This window comes from Myotis nattereri (genome assembly GCF_964212035.1).
Source record: "Myotis nattereri genome assembly, chromosome: 4".
In the NCBI taxonomy this organism is placed as follows: Eukaryota; Metazoa; Chordata; class Mammalia; order Chiroptera; family Vespertilionidae; genus Myotis; species Myotis nattereri.
In genome coordinates this window covers 37,307,157-37,324,452 of record NC_138079.1, presented here as the reverse complement: position 1 = coordinate 37,324,452, position 17,296 = coordinate 37,307,157, and the positions used below count along the sequence as shown (strand labels likewise).

At 43.2% G+C, this 17,296-nt stretch overlaps 1 protein-coding gene across 2 annotated transcripts in view; it reads right to left on the bottom strand.

Annotated features, from left to right (window-relative positions):
- The window catches only part of MCCC2 (methylcrotonyl-CoA carboxylase subunit 2), a 59,254-nt gene extending 42,455 nt beyond the window's left edge, over positions 1-16,799 (bottom strand). For both annotated transcript variants that reach the window (XM_081090040.1, XM_081090041.1), the window contains exons 1-6: positions 16,502-16,799; positions 10,932-10,998; positions 8,507-8,591; positions 6,273-6,374; positions 3,120-3,247; positions 760-872 (exon numbers count right to left, since the gene is read on the bottom strand). In XM_081090040.1, the coding sequence (XP_080946166.1) occupies positions 760-872; positions 3,120-3,247; positions 6,273-6,374; positions 8,507-8,591; positions 10,932-10,998; positions 16,502-16,630 (624 nt within the window). In that variant the 5' untranslated portion in view covers positions 16,631-16,799. The remainder of the gene's footprint in view (positions 1-759; positions 873-3,119; positions 3,248-6,272; positions 6,375-8,506; positions 8,592-10,931; positions 10,999-16,501) is intronic.
- Positions 16,800-17,296: the final 497 nt, after the last annotated feature.

Genomic DNA, 17,296 nt, shown 5'->3' with positions numbered 1-17,296 from the left:
TTGCCCAGGCCTGAAGCCTGGGTCAGAGGCGTCAGGCTTGGGCGGGGGGTGGAGCAAGCGATTAGAGGGAGATGGGGGTCCCCTGCCCAGGCATGATTCCTGGGCCAGAGGCCTCAGGCCTGGGCGGGGGCCAGAGCCAGTGATGGGGGGAGATGGGGGTCCCGTGTCCAAGCCTGACACCTCTGGTGGAGGCGTCAGGCCTGGGCAAGGGGCCGATCAGGCGATCGGAGGGTGATGGGGGTCTACGCCTCTGGCCGAGGCATCAGGCCTGGGCAAGGGGCAGAGCCAGCAATCGGAGGGGTCTGGGGGTCCCCTGCCCAGGCCTGATGCCTGGGCCAGAGGCATCAGGCCTGGGCTGGGGGCAGAACCAGTGATGGGGGGAAATGAGGGTCCCCTGCCCAGGCCTGACGCCTCTGTCAGAGGCATCAGGCCTGGGCAAGGGGCCGATCCTGCGATTGGAGGGTGATGGGGGTCAATGCCTGAGGGCTCCCAGTATGTGAGAGGGGGCAGGCTGGGCTGAGGGACACTCCCCCCCTCCACACACACACCCAGTGCACGAATTTCGTGCACCGCGCCCCTAGTTATTACAATAATAGTATATTCCCATAATTAACAGGAGAATCTGACTGAAGGTAACCTTAAGATACTTTCTGTAGAAAAAGACTAAATTCTGAACTCACTAGTTTTAAGTCATCTCAGAGTGCCTAGTTAGCAGTCATTTCGAGCAAAAAGCAGCATGTCTCATTAATGAGAAATTACCTGTGTGATATTTTTAGAAGACATAATTGCCTGGTTATAGAATATGCGGCCAAAGTGATTTCGATCTGGAAATATTTCTGCTTGTCGAGGTAAGTTTGCACCTCCTGAATCAACTGAAGAAAAGGGAAATGAAAGAAATAAGTACATCTCTATGAGCAAAATGTGCTCCACACAGGAACATTAGTATCAATGACAGTATCATTTCTTAATCACATTCACAAATGTCTTTTTAAAATATTCTACAGCATCTTTCTCCAATCCCCCAAGGCAGCCAAAAGGATTCACTGTTTCCTCAAATCCATTAGGCTCTCCTACCCTGTGCCAAATTCCACTTGAAATGTGTAGTGTGCTCTCTCCTTTGAGGACCAGCTAAAGCCCCACAAACACTGTAAATGCTTAACCAGTTCAGCTAAGAAACTGTCTTTCCCTCTTTTTAACTAATACAAAAACCACCTAAAGAAGTTGTGACAATTTATCATATATTGCACCTTTTAGTACTGTTTTCACTGCAGATTAGAGTGGGGGATAAGAATATCAGCTGAGTTCAAAACAGCTTGGTAACTTCATAGCTTTCTGATCACAGGTGTACTTCCTACTCATTCTATGCCTTGGTTCCCTCACCTGTAAAATGAAGATAACAGTAACGATCCCTCAGAGTTCTTATTGGGATGGCATGAAATAATGTGTGAAATACTTAGTTCAACACATACTTTGAGTGCACATAGAACCACAAAAAGTTAGTTAATCCCATACCTATTAATCTTGCCTACAACTATAAAAAAATATTTTATTATTATCTGATACATTATATCTTATTTCCAATCATTACAAGTGGGCTGAAGACAAGGACAACATAATACTCTTCATTGGACCCCCTAGAGCAGTGATGGCGAACCTATGACATGCGTGTCAGAGGTGACACGCGAACTCATTTTTTTGGTTGATTTTTCTTTGTTAAATGGCATTTAAATATATAAAATAAATATCAAAAATATAAATCTTTGTTTTACTATGGTTGCAAATATCAAAAAATTTCTATATGTGACACGGCACCAGAGTTAAGTTAGGGTTTTTCAAAATGCTGACATGCCGAGCTCAAAAGGTTCGCCATCACTGCCCTAGACTGTCTGGCAGAGCACCTGCAAGCAATAGGACCTCATTTGCTGTGTTATATATATACAACGTATATACATCAGGCAAATTCTCCTTCCCAGAAAAAAAAATCCACATCAGTATCTGTTCAAATACTCACATAAATAAACAATATATCTTGGCATTTTACAAAACTAAACCAATATCCAGAAAGTGGCAATTTTATACTGCCTTGCTTTTATGTTCTTTTTGAAATATCCATAGATTTAAATGTATTTTAATTTTAAATATAAATGTACTTTACTTTCATTGAAAATTAAATTTCCTTACTAGATTTAATCGGGTGATCACTTCATAAGGCATATAAATGTTGAATCACTATGCTGTAGACCTGAAACTAATATATAATATTGTTTGTTGACTGTAATTGAAAAATAAAAATAAATTATAAAAAAATTAAAATTAAATTTCTTTAAATTTTATCTGCTCAAGTTATATACATACAAGGCCTGGCTGGGTAGCTCAATTGGTTGAAGCATTGTCCCGATATGGCTTGTGGGTTCAATCCCCAATCAGGGAACATACACAAGAATCAACCAATGAATGCATAAATAAGTAGCACCAAAAAACCAATGTGTCGCTCTCTCTCTCAAATCAATAAAATTTTTAAATAGGTTATTGATTTTTTTTAAAGAGAGAAGAAGAGGGGGAGAGAGAGAGAAACATAGATGCGAGAGAGAAACAACGATCGGCTGTCTCCTGTACACCCCAAACCGGGGATCAAGCCTGCAATCTAGGCATGTGCCCTGACCAGGAGTCAAACCAGCAACCTTTTGGTGCACAGGATGACACCCAGCCAACTAAGCCACACTGGCCAGGATTAGAATCAATAATTTTTTTAAAAAAACTATATACACACTCAAGCATTTAACATAGTAATTCACACTCAAGAAATCAAAATATATTAGCTATTATTTTTTCATAGTTTGAACCCATTAGGGTTAACAGAAAAACAAAATATGCTAGTCTAGAAGGAAAAAAAGCACACACGTTAAGAGAAAAAATTGGCATAAACCAAAATACTGTCAGAGGTTATTCCTCAGTGATGTTATTATGGGTAGTTCTTATTTACATTTTCTCCCAGATTTCCCAGCCAAAACATGCATTTCTTTTGTAAATTGTGGGAGAAACCAATAGTTTTTTAAAACACTCATTGATAATGTCATATAAACAGTAAAATATTTTACCAGCTAAAAATAGTTACTTGCCCAAGTAGATGCAGGGGAGCCTGTTTTGCAGTGCAATTTCTTGTGCCCGTAAATGTTTTTTTACAGTCACTGGGTAGTAGGTACCACCTTTAACAGTAGCATCATTGGCAGCAATCACACATTCTACTCTGAAAGGCAGAAATTTCATTGGAAAGAGAATATGAGAGATTTATTTATTCACAATTAAAGGACAATTACAAAACACTCCAAGATACTCCTATGCCATCTTCAACTTCTAGTACCTACGACCAATGACTGTTATTAGTAGGCAATCTAAAGATATAAAAGCAAGCTTTAATCACAGTTCACATATTCATTTATATAATGGAAAATGATCACTTTTAACAAGAGTCATCAGTCTTATATTAGTAGTGAAAAACTAACAACCTAATCAACATTTCATAATGGTTATCTGAATGAAAGGGTCCTAAAAAAATCTACACTAATAAAAGAGAAACATGGTAATTGGCGTACGACCGCTACCCTTCCCATTGGCTAATCAGGGCAATATGCAAATTAACTGTCAGCCAAGATGGCGGCCAGCAGCTTGAAACTAACATGAGGCTTGCTTGCTTCAGTGACGGAGAAAACCAACGGTCCCTGCCTGCCTTGCCGGCCTCTGAGCCTGCAGTTTCAAACATTGTAACAAATATAGACGCCCAGAAACCAGCTTTCAGCCGGCTGGGATCTCAGAGCTGGAGTTGATACAGAGTTTCGAGAACCGAAACAAACCAGATACCTGCTTTCAGGAGTGGAGGCCTAAGAGCTGGAGCCTCAGAGCTAAAGCTGGCCCAGAATAAAAAAAAAAAAAGAAAAAAAGGAGCAGTTGGGAGCTTCAGTCCCAGCCTGAAAATAGCCCTCAGCCCCTCACCCAGACTGGCCAGGCACCCCAGTGGGGACCCCCACCCTGAAGGGTGTGTGACCAGCTGCAAACAGCCATCATCCCCTCATCCAGGCTGGCCAGGCACCCCAGTGGGGACCCCCACCCTGATCCAGGACACCCTTCAGGGCAAACCAGCCGGCCCCCACCCATGCACCAGGCCTCTATTCTATATAGTAAAAGGGTAATATGCCTCCCAGCACTGGGATCAGCGGAGCTGAGAGGCCTCCCGGCATCTGGATCAGTGTGACAGGGGGCAGCGCCCAAACCCCGATTGCCCTGCGGCTGTGTGTGTGACAGGGGGTGGTGCCCCAACCCCCCAATCGGCCCTACCCTGAGCATGACTGAGGGTGGCATAGCAACCTCCCAATCCGCCCTGCTCTGTGCATGACAGGGGGCGGCGCCCCAATTCCCCAATTGGCCCTGCTCTGAGCCCAACCAGGGGCTGCACCCTAGGGATTGGGCCTGCCCTCTGCCACCCGGGAGCAGGCCTAAGCCAACAGGTCGTTATCTCCCGAGGGGTCCCAGACTGCGAGAGGGCACAGGCCGGGCTGAGGGACACCCCCCTCCCCCCCGAGTGCACAAATTTTTGTGCACCGGGCCTCTAGTAATTATAATAATAACTGGAGGCCCGGTGCATGAATTCATGCATGGGTGGGTTCTGGCCCGCCCCGATCAGGGCCAATTGGGCAGAGCCAACTGGGGATAGGAGCTGCGGGCGGTTGGTGGGCCAGCCCCGCCCCCTGGTCGAGTTGAATTCCCAGTGGACCTCCCAGTCGAGGGGACAATTTTCATATTAGCCCCACCCACCCACCAAAAAATTCAAGTCTCAAGACTGAGAAAATCCCTCATAATTAACCTTCAAATTTCCTTTTAGGAAAGTAATTTGCAAAAATAAAAACTGACCCATCAATAGTTATTTATTTTTCATGTTTTCAAAGATCATGTTTTCAACATTACTGCCATATGCTTTTCTATAAAACTCAAAAGTTTAAAATATAATATTCATCTTACTTAGAGAAACAACAGATGCAATCTTTAAAACAGTATGTTTTATAATAATAAAAGTGTAATATGCTAATTAGACCAGACGTCCTTCCGGACAACCTTCCAGATGAAACCAGGGCTGCAAGGGAAGCCCGGGTCCCGGGTGCCAGAGGGAAGCTGGTGCCAGCAGCCAGAGGAAGGAAGGCCTACCCTTGCACAAATTTTGTGCATCAGGCCTCTAGTGTATACTACAAAGAGTCATCTATAATACCCTTTCTCACCAAAAACAGCTTGTTGGGTACCTCAGCCCATTAATAACACAAGGACCTGGCTGGTGAACACAGATGGCAGGCTAAGGAAACTACTTAGAATCCAATTGCCTGAGGTCACAGGTGAGCTTTGCCAGTGGCTTGGGCAAGTTATTTACTCTCTAAACCCCAGTTTCCTTATTTGCAGAATAGTTATGACAATAATAACACCCATTCTCACAGAGCTATGGTAAAGATTGAAACAACTCATCAGTGGGAAGTGTTTACTATAGTGCTTGGCATGGTAACTTTGCAGAAAATGTGAGATTATACATAAACATATACAAATACATGTAACATCTAGCAACTAGATCGCCTAAGTCCACAGTGGTTCTCAAATGCTAACATTTGAGAACACTGACTGCAGGGCCCCACCTCCAGATTACATTTAGTACCTCTTGAGAAACCTGATAATCTACATTTCCTACAAAGTTCTTAGGTGATGCTGATGCTACCTGAGGACCACACTTGGAGAGCTACTCCTCTAAACAGTGGATGTGAAGAGATCACCTAGATCTGAAGAGATCACCTGTGGAGCCTGGGAAACCACACAAGTGGGGATTAGAGAGTAAATAACTTGCCCAAGATCAAGCCACTGGCAAAGCTCAGCTTTGACCTCAGGCAACTGGATTCTGAGCCCAATACAAGTACATTTGATTCAGATGCCGGTTATTGGTATGTGTTCCTCCACCTTCTCATCAGAGCCCTGTGACTTCAGGGAAAGTGCAGCTATAGCCATTCACCATTGTTGCAGAGCTGGCTGAAGACATTCCTGGTTTCTATTCTATAAGCTAAGATTTTCCCCCCTTTGATTTTTGTCTCTAAAGCTCTATGAATGAATCTGCATAGGAAGCCTCAGTCCTAAATAATATCAACAGCATAAAACTTGCATGCTAATATGCAAAGCTGTGAGTGCTGGATGCCCGTGCCTGGTTAATGTTCTTGACCCTTGATGTTGAGTGTAAATAGAATACTCACCCTGATACTCTCCCAATGCCTGTAATGATGCCACCTGCAGGGACCTCCTCATTATCATATAACTGGTAACCTGCAAACTGGGATAATTCCAGAAATGGAGACCTGAGAGGAAGAAAGGATGTTCCTTGAATTGATGTCATTTTTTTAAAAAGCATATTTAAAGAGTTACACATAGGGGGAAAAAAGATTTTTTTCTTTAATGATCCAATGTTTCAAATATGCATACTGTATATAAAATCTACAGAAAGAATATTTAAAACAAAATCTAGTGTAAAAATTTTGGGGGTTATATGGTATAGCCATACAATAGAACACTAGGCACTTATTTTAAAAGATGTTTACAAATGTGTTTGTTATTATAGAAAGAGCATAGCACCTAAAACATATGTAGTATTGACTATGTGCCAGGCTGTCTTCTAGGACTTTCAGAAACCTCACTCATTTACTCCTAAGAACTACCTTCTCAGGTGGATCCTTATAAGCCCATTAACTGATGAGGAAACTGAAACAGAGATTAAGTCACTTGTCTAAGTCACTAGTCAGTGGCAGAGCTGGGTTTTAATAACCAATCTGGGACCACAGTTTTTGTTTGTTTGTTTTTAACCACTGTTTTATTCTAGCTCTTACTTAAATGTTTAAGATAGAGAGAGGGGTAGGGAAAGGGGGTTAGAAAACCCACATTTAGTAGGATTCCATTTTTTCTTTAAAAAATTATGTCTAATACACGTATTTTTGAAAACGGTCTAGATCAGCGGTTCTCAACCTGTGAGTCACAACCCCTTTAGGGGTCGAACGACCCTTTCACAGGGGTTACCTAAGACCATCGGAAAACACATATATAATTACATATTGTTTTTGTGATTAATCACTATGCTTTAATTATGTTCAATTTGTAACAATGAAATTGGGGGTCATCACAATATGAGGAACTGTATTAAAGGGTCGTAGCATTAGGAAGGTTGAGAACCACTGGTCTAGATGGATATATGCTAGGTATTAGCAGTGTTGTCTCCAGAGAGAGAGAGAGAGTGTGTGTGTGTGTGTGTGTGTGCGCGCGCGCGAGCATGACACAAAATATACTTTGGGAGTCTTTATTTCCTTCTCTCCAACTCCACATCCACCTAATCCAATCCTTCAGGAAACGCTGTTGGATCAGCTTTGTCTTGACAACAAACCCAGAAACTAACATTCTCATCATCCCCACTACCAGTACCCTAGTCCAAGTCACCATCCTGTCTCTCTTGAATCACTGCAATTGCTCTCGAGCTGGTCTCGGTGCTCCGACCCTTGCTGCCCACAGGCACTCACAACACAGCAGCCAGAATAACTCTTTTCAAACGTAAGTCAAATAGATCATAATAGTTCCCCATTCAAGACCCCACAAACACTTCCCATTTCTCTCAAGGTAAGAGCTGAAATTCTTATCCTAGCCACAAGGTCTTACAGAATTGGACTCCATTTCTACTACTCTCCCTCCACCCCAATCACTGGTCTCCTGGCTCCTGGAGCAGATCAGAACATCCAGCACATTCCCACCTCGGGGCCTCTGCACTGGCCATTGCTCCTCTGTCTGCAACCCTCTTTCCCCAGATATGCTTAGGGTTCTCTCTCTTCACTCTTTCAAATCTTTGTTCAAATGCCACCTTCTCAATGAGACCTATCCTAACCACCTCATTTACAGTAAAACTGCAACTCGACCTTCATCTTCTCCCTTTCTCTAGTCTACCTTTCCTTCCTACTGTGGCAGTTACCACCTTCTAACAAAATATAAAACTATGACATTTATCATTTATTTTCACTCCTCCTGCTGCAATGTTAACTCCAGGCAGGCAAGGATCTTTGTCTATTTTGTTCACTGACATATCAATAGCACCTAGAATAGTAGCCTCTCGATAAACATTTGTTGTTGAATCTTACAATAAGAACCAGAATCTAAAATCATCTACTTACAAGGATGTCTAAGAAAGTCCCCTGGAATAGAAAGCACTGAGTTGGCACTTGGGTATATACCAGCCGTGGGCAAACTACGGCCCCCGGGCCGGATCGGCCCGTTTGAAATGAATAAAACTAAAAAAAAAAAGACCGTGCCCTTTTATGTCATGATGTTTACTTTGAATTTATATCAGTTCACACAAACACTCCATCCATGCTTTTGTTCCGGCCCTCCGGTCCAGTTTAAGAACCCATTGTGGCCCTCGAGTCAAAAAGTTTGCCCACCCCTGGTATATACCAACCCTGGGTCCAGAAGGCCATCGACTCTTTCTCTGGCTAACAGTTTTCCTCTCGATGTGTGGCGTTCTTTGGCTTTCTCACTACCTCCTATAATAAAAACAGGATTAGATTAGACTGACATGCAATAATAAGGTCTCCATACAACTTAATGCCAGAAAAATATTTAACACTTAGTCCACAATATAGAGCTTTTAAAAGTTCAACATATCCTGTGAGAAAAGGCGTATTTTTCAATCATTCATTCAACTTACAAACTGACAGTTTTCTAAAGTAAATAAACAGGCATTTGTTTGTTTGTTTTTTAATGTCTATCCCTATTACAGTATTATATATATATATATATATATATATATATATATATATATATATATATAAAAGCCTAAGCGACCATTAGGACCGAACGACCAGTCAACATGATGCACACTGACCACCAGAGGGCAGACGCTCAATGCAGGAGCTGCCCCCTGGTGGTCAGTGTGCTCCCACAGCCAACCTCCCCTTGTCCCTCCCCGCCAGGCTGGCCCAGCCCCAATATGGACTGGACGAGACGGCCACAATAGGCCCTCATCAGTGGCCAGGCTTAGGGACCCCACCCATGCATGAATTTCACGCACTGGGCCTCTAGTTTGATTATAACTATACTAGAGGCCCGGTGCACGGATTCGTGCACTGGTGGGGTCCCTCTGCCTGGTCTGCAGGGATCAGGCCAAAACTAACTCTCGGACATCCCCTGAGGGGTCCCCCATTGCAAGAGGGAAGTTCTAGGGTGACACACCCTGGAATCAGGCTCCCTCCTCTCTGTTTCCGGGTGAGTCACCCAAGAACCACAGTTGCCAAGTCACTGCAGCTTGGCAGCTCCTGTGTTGAGCATTTGCCTCCTGGTGGTCAGTGTGTGTCATAGCAACCAGTCGTTCCGCCATTTGGTCAATTTGCATATTAGCCTTTTATTATATAGGATCTGGTGTCAGATGGGTACCAGATTTATTATGCAGACCACTTTGTAAGTTATATAAATGTCTAACCACTATGCTGTACACCTAAAACTAATACTGAATGTCAACTGTAATTGAAATTTTTAATTTAAAAAATAAAAAAAATAAACCAAAATCAATCTATCCATATTACACATTTTCAGAATTCACTAGCAATTACTTAAATAAAACAGTACTTTCTCTGAAACTTGGGCATTGGAAACATGGCCTCATCTCAACCACATTCATTAAATACCTACTACAAATACCTAGCACTGTGCCACATGAAATTTGAAAAATCCCTACCTTTATTTGTACCTATTTTAGAAATGACTTCCATGCTAGCAAAGCAACACTTATCTAATGATGCATAGACTTTTGAGGCTGCTCCAAATAGGAGAGAGTTGCACGCCTTCCTTTTGCAATTACAAAGTCCCCTTTTGTTAGTATCTTAACTCAGAGATGTCTTTGGTGTTTCCTAATGTTGTTCCAGACAAAGACAATTACAATTATTGAAGAGTCTGCTGAGGCTGCTTGAGGTGAGAGGTGCTCCAAACCTCACCCAGCTCGAGGGCTGCTGGGCTCCAGGTCATGGGAATGTCAATAACACACTTTCAGCAAACCAAGGCAATAGATCAGAAGGATCAAACTGTACTTTAATATGTTTATTTGCACTGTTGCCCAAGAATTTCATCTTAAATGTACTCTTTTTTTTAAAATCCTCACCAGAGGGTAAGTTTATCTGTTTTATTGATTTTGGAGAGAGAGGAAAGGGAGAGGGGGAAAGAGAGAGAAAACAAAGATGTGAGAGAGAAATATTGATCAGTTGCCTCTAGCACACACCCTGACCAGGACTGAACCCGAAGCCTAAGAATATGCTCCGACTAGGAATCGAACCCAAAACCCTTTTGGTGTATGGGACAATGCTCCAACCAACCAAGCCACCCAGTCAGGACTTAATATACTCTTTGTCTAATGAAATGTTCAGCTATTTAAGAAAGCTAAATACCCTTGTCTTCATCTCCTAATTGGAACACTATTTGGATTTTGGCCTGAATCAGTGCTTCCAGAATAGCTATTCTTTTGGATCTCAAAAAAATACTTATTGCCTCTTACTTTGGCCTTTTATATTTAGGTTAACAACAGCATAAGCTGAAGAATAAATAAGTGTTTACGCCCTGGCTGGTGCAGCTCAGATGGCTGAGCATCCCATGTACCTGAGGGTCCCCAGTTAGATTCCCGGTCCGGGCCCTGGGTTGTGGGTTCGATCCCCAGTCAGGTATGTGTGGGAGGCAACCAATCAGTAGTTCTCTCAAACATCGATGTTTCTCTCTCTCTCTCTTTCTCTCTCTCTCTCTTTCTCTCTCTCCCTCCCTCCCTCCCTCCCTTCGTCCTTCCCTCCCTCTCCCTTCCTCTCTAAAATCAATAAAAACATATTTTTTTAAAAAATAAGTACCTAGTCTTATTTTCTGTGCTCGTTCATGGAGTTCATTTACTAGTGCTTTCATCTGTTCGTAGTTTTCCTAAAACAGAAACAAAGAAAGAGAGAAATATTAGAAAGCAATTCTCTTTTTTACCAAGATAAGGGTTAAGAATATCACGTGCAAACCCATCCATGTAATCTCCACACAGGGCCAGCCCATCCATGTAGTCTCCATGCTAGGCCATTCTGTAGTATGGAAAGATTAATTCCTGCCTGTAGCTTTGCTCAAGCTTTTCACCACCACCATCCCCTCTGGTCCATCTATCCAAATCGCAACCCCTTATAAAGCCTAGTGCATGTTCCATCTCATCGCCAACACCATTTCTGGCCACTCCTACTCACTTTAACATCTTTCTTCCTTACACACCTACTGAATTTAATTAATCTCTATTTCATTTTCTATTTTAAAAAATATAAGTCAGCCCTAGTTGGTTTGGCTCCGTGGAAAGAGCGTCAGCCTGCAGACTGAAGGGTCCCAGGTTCAATTCTGGTCAAGGGCACATGCCTGGTTTGTAGGCTCGATCCGCAGTGTGGGGTGTGTAGGAAGCAGCCGATCAATGATTCTCTCTCGTCATTGATGTTTCTATCTCTCTCTCTCCCTCCCCCTTCCTCTCTGAAATCAATAAATTCCTTCATTTTTAAGGGTTAGAATGATATCTTTTTTTTCTGACCCATCTATAACTATTCTGAGGAAATTCTAACCAATGCAGAAATACTTGTTTACTGACAAATTACACTTTAAAAAAAAAGCTCAGGGTTTAGAAAAGTGGATCCTATTTTATGTTTAAAAAAGAATAAAATTATATGTTTAGAAATTTTCTAGAGTGATATACAAAAAATATATAAACAGTGAGACGTGGAAAAGGGCAGAGGAAACTAACTTTTCAACCTTCTGTTTTGTAAGTTTTGTTTGACCAGCACATGACTTTAAAACAATACTTACTTAGCTAATTATTTTTGAAAATTCAGAGTTTAACCTGCTAACACATTTTGTTCTTCATAATGTGATTAACACATCTGGTGATTTAATTCCCTTTACGAGACACAATGCTAAACAGCTTTCTAGCTATTAAAAATTAGATGAATTTACAGTCTTTATGACATAGTTCCATTATTTCCTATTTTCTACAGAGTTCCTGAGGTCATGGAACAATTCTCCTTTGTCTATTTAAAAGTGAATAAAATGGCCCTGCCAGTGTGGCTCAGTGGTTGATTGTCAACCCATGAACCAGGAGGTCACAGTTCAATTCTGGTCAGGGCACATGCCCGGGTTGTGGGTTCGATCCCCAGTAAGGGGCATACAGGAGGCAGCCAATCAATGACTATCAACATTAATGTTTTTATCTTAGAAAAAAAATACTGAAAAAAATGTGTTGTTTTCAGTGATATCATTTGGAGCAAATTCCCAAGCAAGTCCATCCAGTCATTATGACATACTCAACAGCACTGGGGAAAAAAGGAATAGACAGGTTACATTACAGAAAATTAAAGAGAGGAGGGGTCTCACTATCATGTTCAGCAACACTTTAATGTGGTTTGTTGTCATTGTTGTTAACTTCCTTTCACGGAAATTATCAAACATACAAAAGCAAAAGACTAGATAATGAAACGTACCCAATGCACTTCAACAATTATCCATATATGGTCAAAGTTGTCTCCTTTATGGCCCTCAAATTATTCTGAAGAAAATCCTAGACATAACATCTGATCTATAAGTATTTCCAAATCTCTAAAAGATGAGGATCACTATCTCTATCAATCATCTATTAATACTGCTTTAGCCGGTTTGGCTTAGTGGATAGGTGTCAGCCTGTAGACTGAAGGGTCCCAGCTTCAACTCCGGTCAAGGGCACATGCTCAGGTTGCAGGCTTGATCCCCAGTGGGGTGGGGGGAAGAGGGGTGTGCAGGAGGCAGCCAATCAATGATTCTCTCTCATCATTGATATTTCTATCTCACTCTCCCTCACCCTTCTTCTCTAAAATCAGTAAAAAATATATTTTAAAAAATTAAAATAAAATAAAAATAATCTATTAATAGCCTCAAATATCCAATTCATAAAGATATCTTCCCAAATGTCAGATATAGTTGTTTTTTGCAGTTTGTTTATTTGAATAGGATCCTATGGAAGGTCCACATACACACAATTGGCTGATATGTTTCTTAAGTCTTTTCTAAAATGTAAGTTCTACCATCTTTTTTGTCTTGAAATGTTCTGTTTGCCCCATATTTCTCCCATAGTGCTAAATACATCCCCACAGTGTCTTTTAGCAAGTTCTTCCCCTGTACTGGTAAATCTAGAGCAGTGGTTCTCAACCTTCCTAATGCTGCAACCCTTTAATACAGTTCCTCATATTGTGGTGACCCCCAATTTCATTGTTACAAATTGAACATAATTAAAGCATAGTGATTAATCACAAAAACAATATGTAATTATATATGTGTTTTCCGATGGTCTTAGGTGACCCCTGTGAAAGGGTTGTTCGACCCCCAAAGGGGTCACGACCCACAGGTTGAGAACCGCTGAATTCTAGAGGCTTATGGGATTCTTGTGTGCCTTTTGTTTTTTATTATTTTTCCCCCACCCCCAACCCCCTCAGGCATCCTACCTGCCAGTCTCCTGCCAACTTTACAAACTACAGGTTCAAAGCTAATGAAAAACAATTTGCATACACACAAAGACAAGTAATCCTCTATTTAAATCATATCCAAATCCAGGAGTACAATCACTGCAGCCAATAACGTTGCCCAATTTGGAACAGCAGCTAAAGCCGGTTATGCAAGTAATCTTTACCCTAGCTAAGCTAGCCTCCCATTAAAAAAAGAAAGAAAGAAAACTGCCTAGCCGGCACGGCTCAGTCTAGCGTCAAACTGTGAACCAGGATTCCTGGTCAGGGCACATGCCCGGGTTTCAGCTCGATCCCCAGTGGGGGGCGCCCCGTGCAGGAGGCAGTTGATCAATGATTCTCTCCCATCACTGATGTTTCTATCTCTCCCTCTTCCTTCCTCTCTGAAATCAATAAAAATATATTTAATAAGTAAATAAACAGAACTGTCACTATCAAAGCCTGTGTGAAGCACACAGTGGGTAGAAGTGAGAGGGGGCAGTACATATTACTGGTCTAACATGAGCGACCAGGAAAATTAGGCAGGGAGAAACTGGATTGTGGCCAAGACCCCTCTGTGCCATCTCCCATCCAAGGCATGGCTTTACCTTTGTTGCCTTTTTATGAGTTTTTATGCACTAAAAGTTTACTACTTGTAGATGGAGGTCCCAGGAGATACGGCTGCACCTAAGTGAAATATTTTAACATCCAACATAACTTAAGAAGAACACAACCACTCTCTCCAAGCTATTTGTTATCTGTGGCAGACAGTATTAACTGTTTATCCATGTTCATTCTTCCCACTTTCCTTGATGATGGGATCCCAATTTTATTTACTCAAGGTGGCAACAAGCCTAGTTGGAAAAGTAACATATCCTGGCCTTCCTGTGCGTAGACATGTGGCTGTGTGACTAAATTCTAACCAATGAAATATAGGAAGAAAGTATGACTTTTAGAAAGACTCCTTAAAAAGTCGTCAAGTAGATGAGTCCTTCTGGAACTCAGACATAATAGTTGGAGCCTAACCAACCATCTCCAGTGGTCGGCAAACTGCAGCTCGGCAAACCGCGGCTCGCGAGGCACATGCGGCTCTTTGGTTCCTTGTGTGTGGCTCTTCCACAAAATACCGACTTCTGTGCATGGGCCACGAAGTTTCAATCACACTGTATGTGCGGGCCCCCATGTGGTATTTTGTGGAAGAGCCACACTCAAGGGGCCAAGGAGCCACATGTGGCTCGCGAGCCGCGGTTTGCCGACCACAGTCTTAGACCATGAGGTAAATTGTATTACTTGTTCAAAATTATTCCTCCCCTCCCACCTTTGCCAAGGTTCAGTGTGAGATTATACTTCCCCACCCCACAGTCCATGAGTCTGTCCATATTACTTCTTTTGTCCAGAGGAATGTGGGCAAATGCGACAGTGTACCAAATGCAAGCAGAGGCTTTAAGGGTGACAAAGTGTTGCCATACTCTCCTCTTGTGCCCCCACCTTCCATTGTGAGAGGAGCATTCCCCAGGTAGCCACTGCCCCTTCAGGCTGGGTCCTAGCATAAGAAACAAGTAGAACAAGCCCTCTTGATACACCAAGGTTTCGGGTTCCATCCCCAGTCAGGGCACATACGAGAAACAAGCAATGAATGCGTAAATAATTGGAACAACAAATCAATCTCTCTCTTTCATCAATAAATAATAATAAAAATTCTAAAAAGAAACAGACCTTAACCTGATGCACTGCTCAGGCCAGAGCTGCAACAACCAATCCACAGATCCAAGAGCAGAAAATAAGTTCTTGTGGGTGGAGGGATTGAGCAAAAAAGAAGAAAAAGAAAACTCATGGATACCAACAACAGCATGTTGAATGTGGGGGTTGGGGGATGGAGGAGGGAATAGGGGGATAAATGGTGATGGACAGGGGCAGACACTTGCCTTGGGGTAGTAAACACACAATACAGTGTACAGATGTGTTGTAGAGCTGTGCACCTAAAACCTGCATAATTTTGCTAACCAGTGTCACCCCAATAAATTAAATAAAAAGGAAATAAATACTTATTTCGGACACTAAGATCTTGGGATTGATTGCTACGCAGCATTAGTGAAGCAAATGCTGGCTAAATGCACATCATGAGATGACCTTGAGGAGAGGAGAAAAAACATCAAGAGTTGGTATGCGAGCCCTGGCCGGGCGGCTCAGTTGGTTGAAGCGCTGCCCCAGCACGCCAGCCAACGTTGGAGGTTCCAACTCCAGTCAGGGCACATACAAGAAGCATAAATACATGGAACAAATCGATGTTTCCTTTTCTCTCTCTCCATTCCTCTCTCTCAAATCAATTTAAAAAGAGAGATAACATGGGACTAAAATTTTCCAGCTCTGAGCTTTCAAAAGCTGCAAGTTATTTCTTTGACCTTGAATAGCTCCCAGTTCCAAGAAAAGCCATTCAAAGATACTGTGGAATATTTTCTATTAACACTACCAACTACTTAAAGTCTGATAAGCACAACTTCCAAGGTTAGCTGTCCTCGGCCAGTGATCCCCCAAACTGGCTGCCACCAAGCCCCCAGGGTTCATTAACCATGTCAACACCAGAGACCAAAAAGGTCCAGGGAGGGGCTTCGGGCCGCTGTGCATTCAACAAGCTCCCCAGCTGACAATGCTGGGCCAGGTTTTGAGAACCACCGATTTCAAAGATACAAAAAGCAGTGCCAATGCTAAGAGTAAACTAAAATGTATTTGATTTGGGATTTTTTTTTTCAATCTTCACCCCTTTAGTGCATCCCAGAATCATTACGGAGGCCGCAGAGAAAAGAACAGCAGCTGTTCAAGGCGTCCACCTGCCTCCGAGTCCGGCCAGCACGGCGTCCCGCGGGCCGGGCACCCGCGGAGGTGTGGCAGGGGCACTCAGGCTCGCCGGGCTCCCGGCCCAGGCCGCTCACCCAGCCTACCTGGTAGACGGCAGAGCCCGAGTCGGGCTGGGTGCCCAGCGTGGCCACCGCGTCCCCGTGATAGGCGCGCGATCCGGGGGCAGCAGCGCGGGCGCAGCGCCACAGCGCTAACCTCGCGGCGGCCCACATGGCAGCGGACCCCGAGCGAGGGAGGAGCACGAGAGATGCCGACCGAGCCGGTGCGCCTTCCGCTCGCTTCCCCGCTAAGGGCGACGGCTCAGCTCCGGTCCTGGCAGCTTCCACCAGCCTGCTACACCCCCGATTCTCAGGCCGGCCCTTGCACGGGCCTACACACGCCGCTCCTGATTGGTAGGCACTACGTGCCACGCCCCCAGCCTCAGCCAATAAGACAGAGGACCAGCCCCGCGAGACCCTGTCGTATCGCGAGCCCAGGAGCCCCCCATCCAGCCTCCTCCCACGCGGAGCTGGTGAACTGCCATTGAATTTCCTTGTGCTCGGTTTCAGTTTATTTTCTATGGTGCTTTCTTCTTCCTCTGCTAATGAACGGGTATTCCAAGACTTGAAAAAGCTTATTCTTATGTGAGAGCTGGGGACTGGGCAGGCATTAAGCTGCCCTAAGAAAACTTTAGAGGAGATATTTATTCAACAAAAGTTTCTTCAGTGTCTTCTGTGCCAGGTGCTCTCCTGGCACTGGGGATACAGTGGAGAACAAAGTGTCTTCTTTTATAAAGCGGAAATATAAACAAGCAAAAATAGAAATTCGAATAGTGATAAATTGCATTTTAGATGTACAAGTGCGTCTTCTAAATGCACTTCTTTAATGCACTTGAAAAC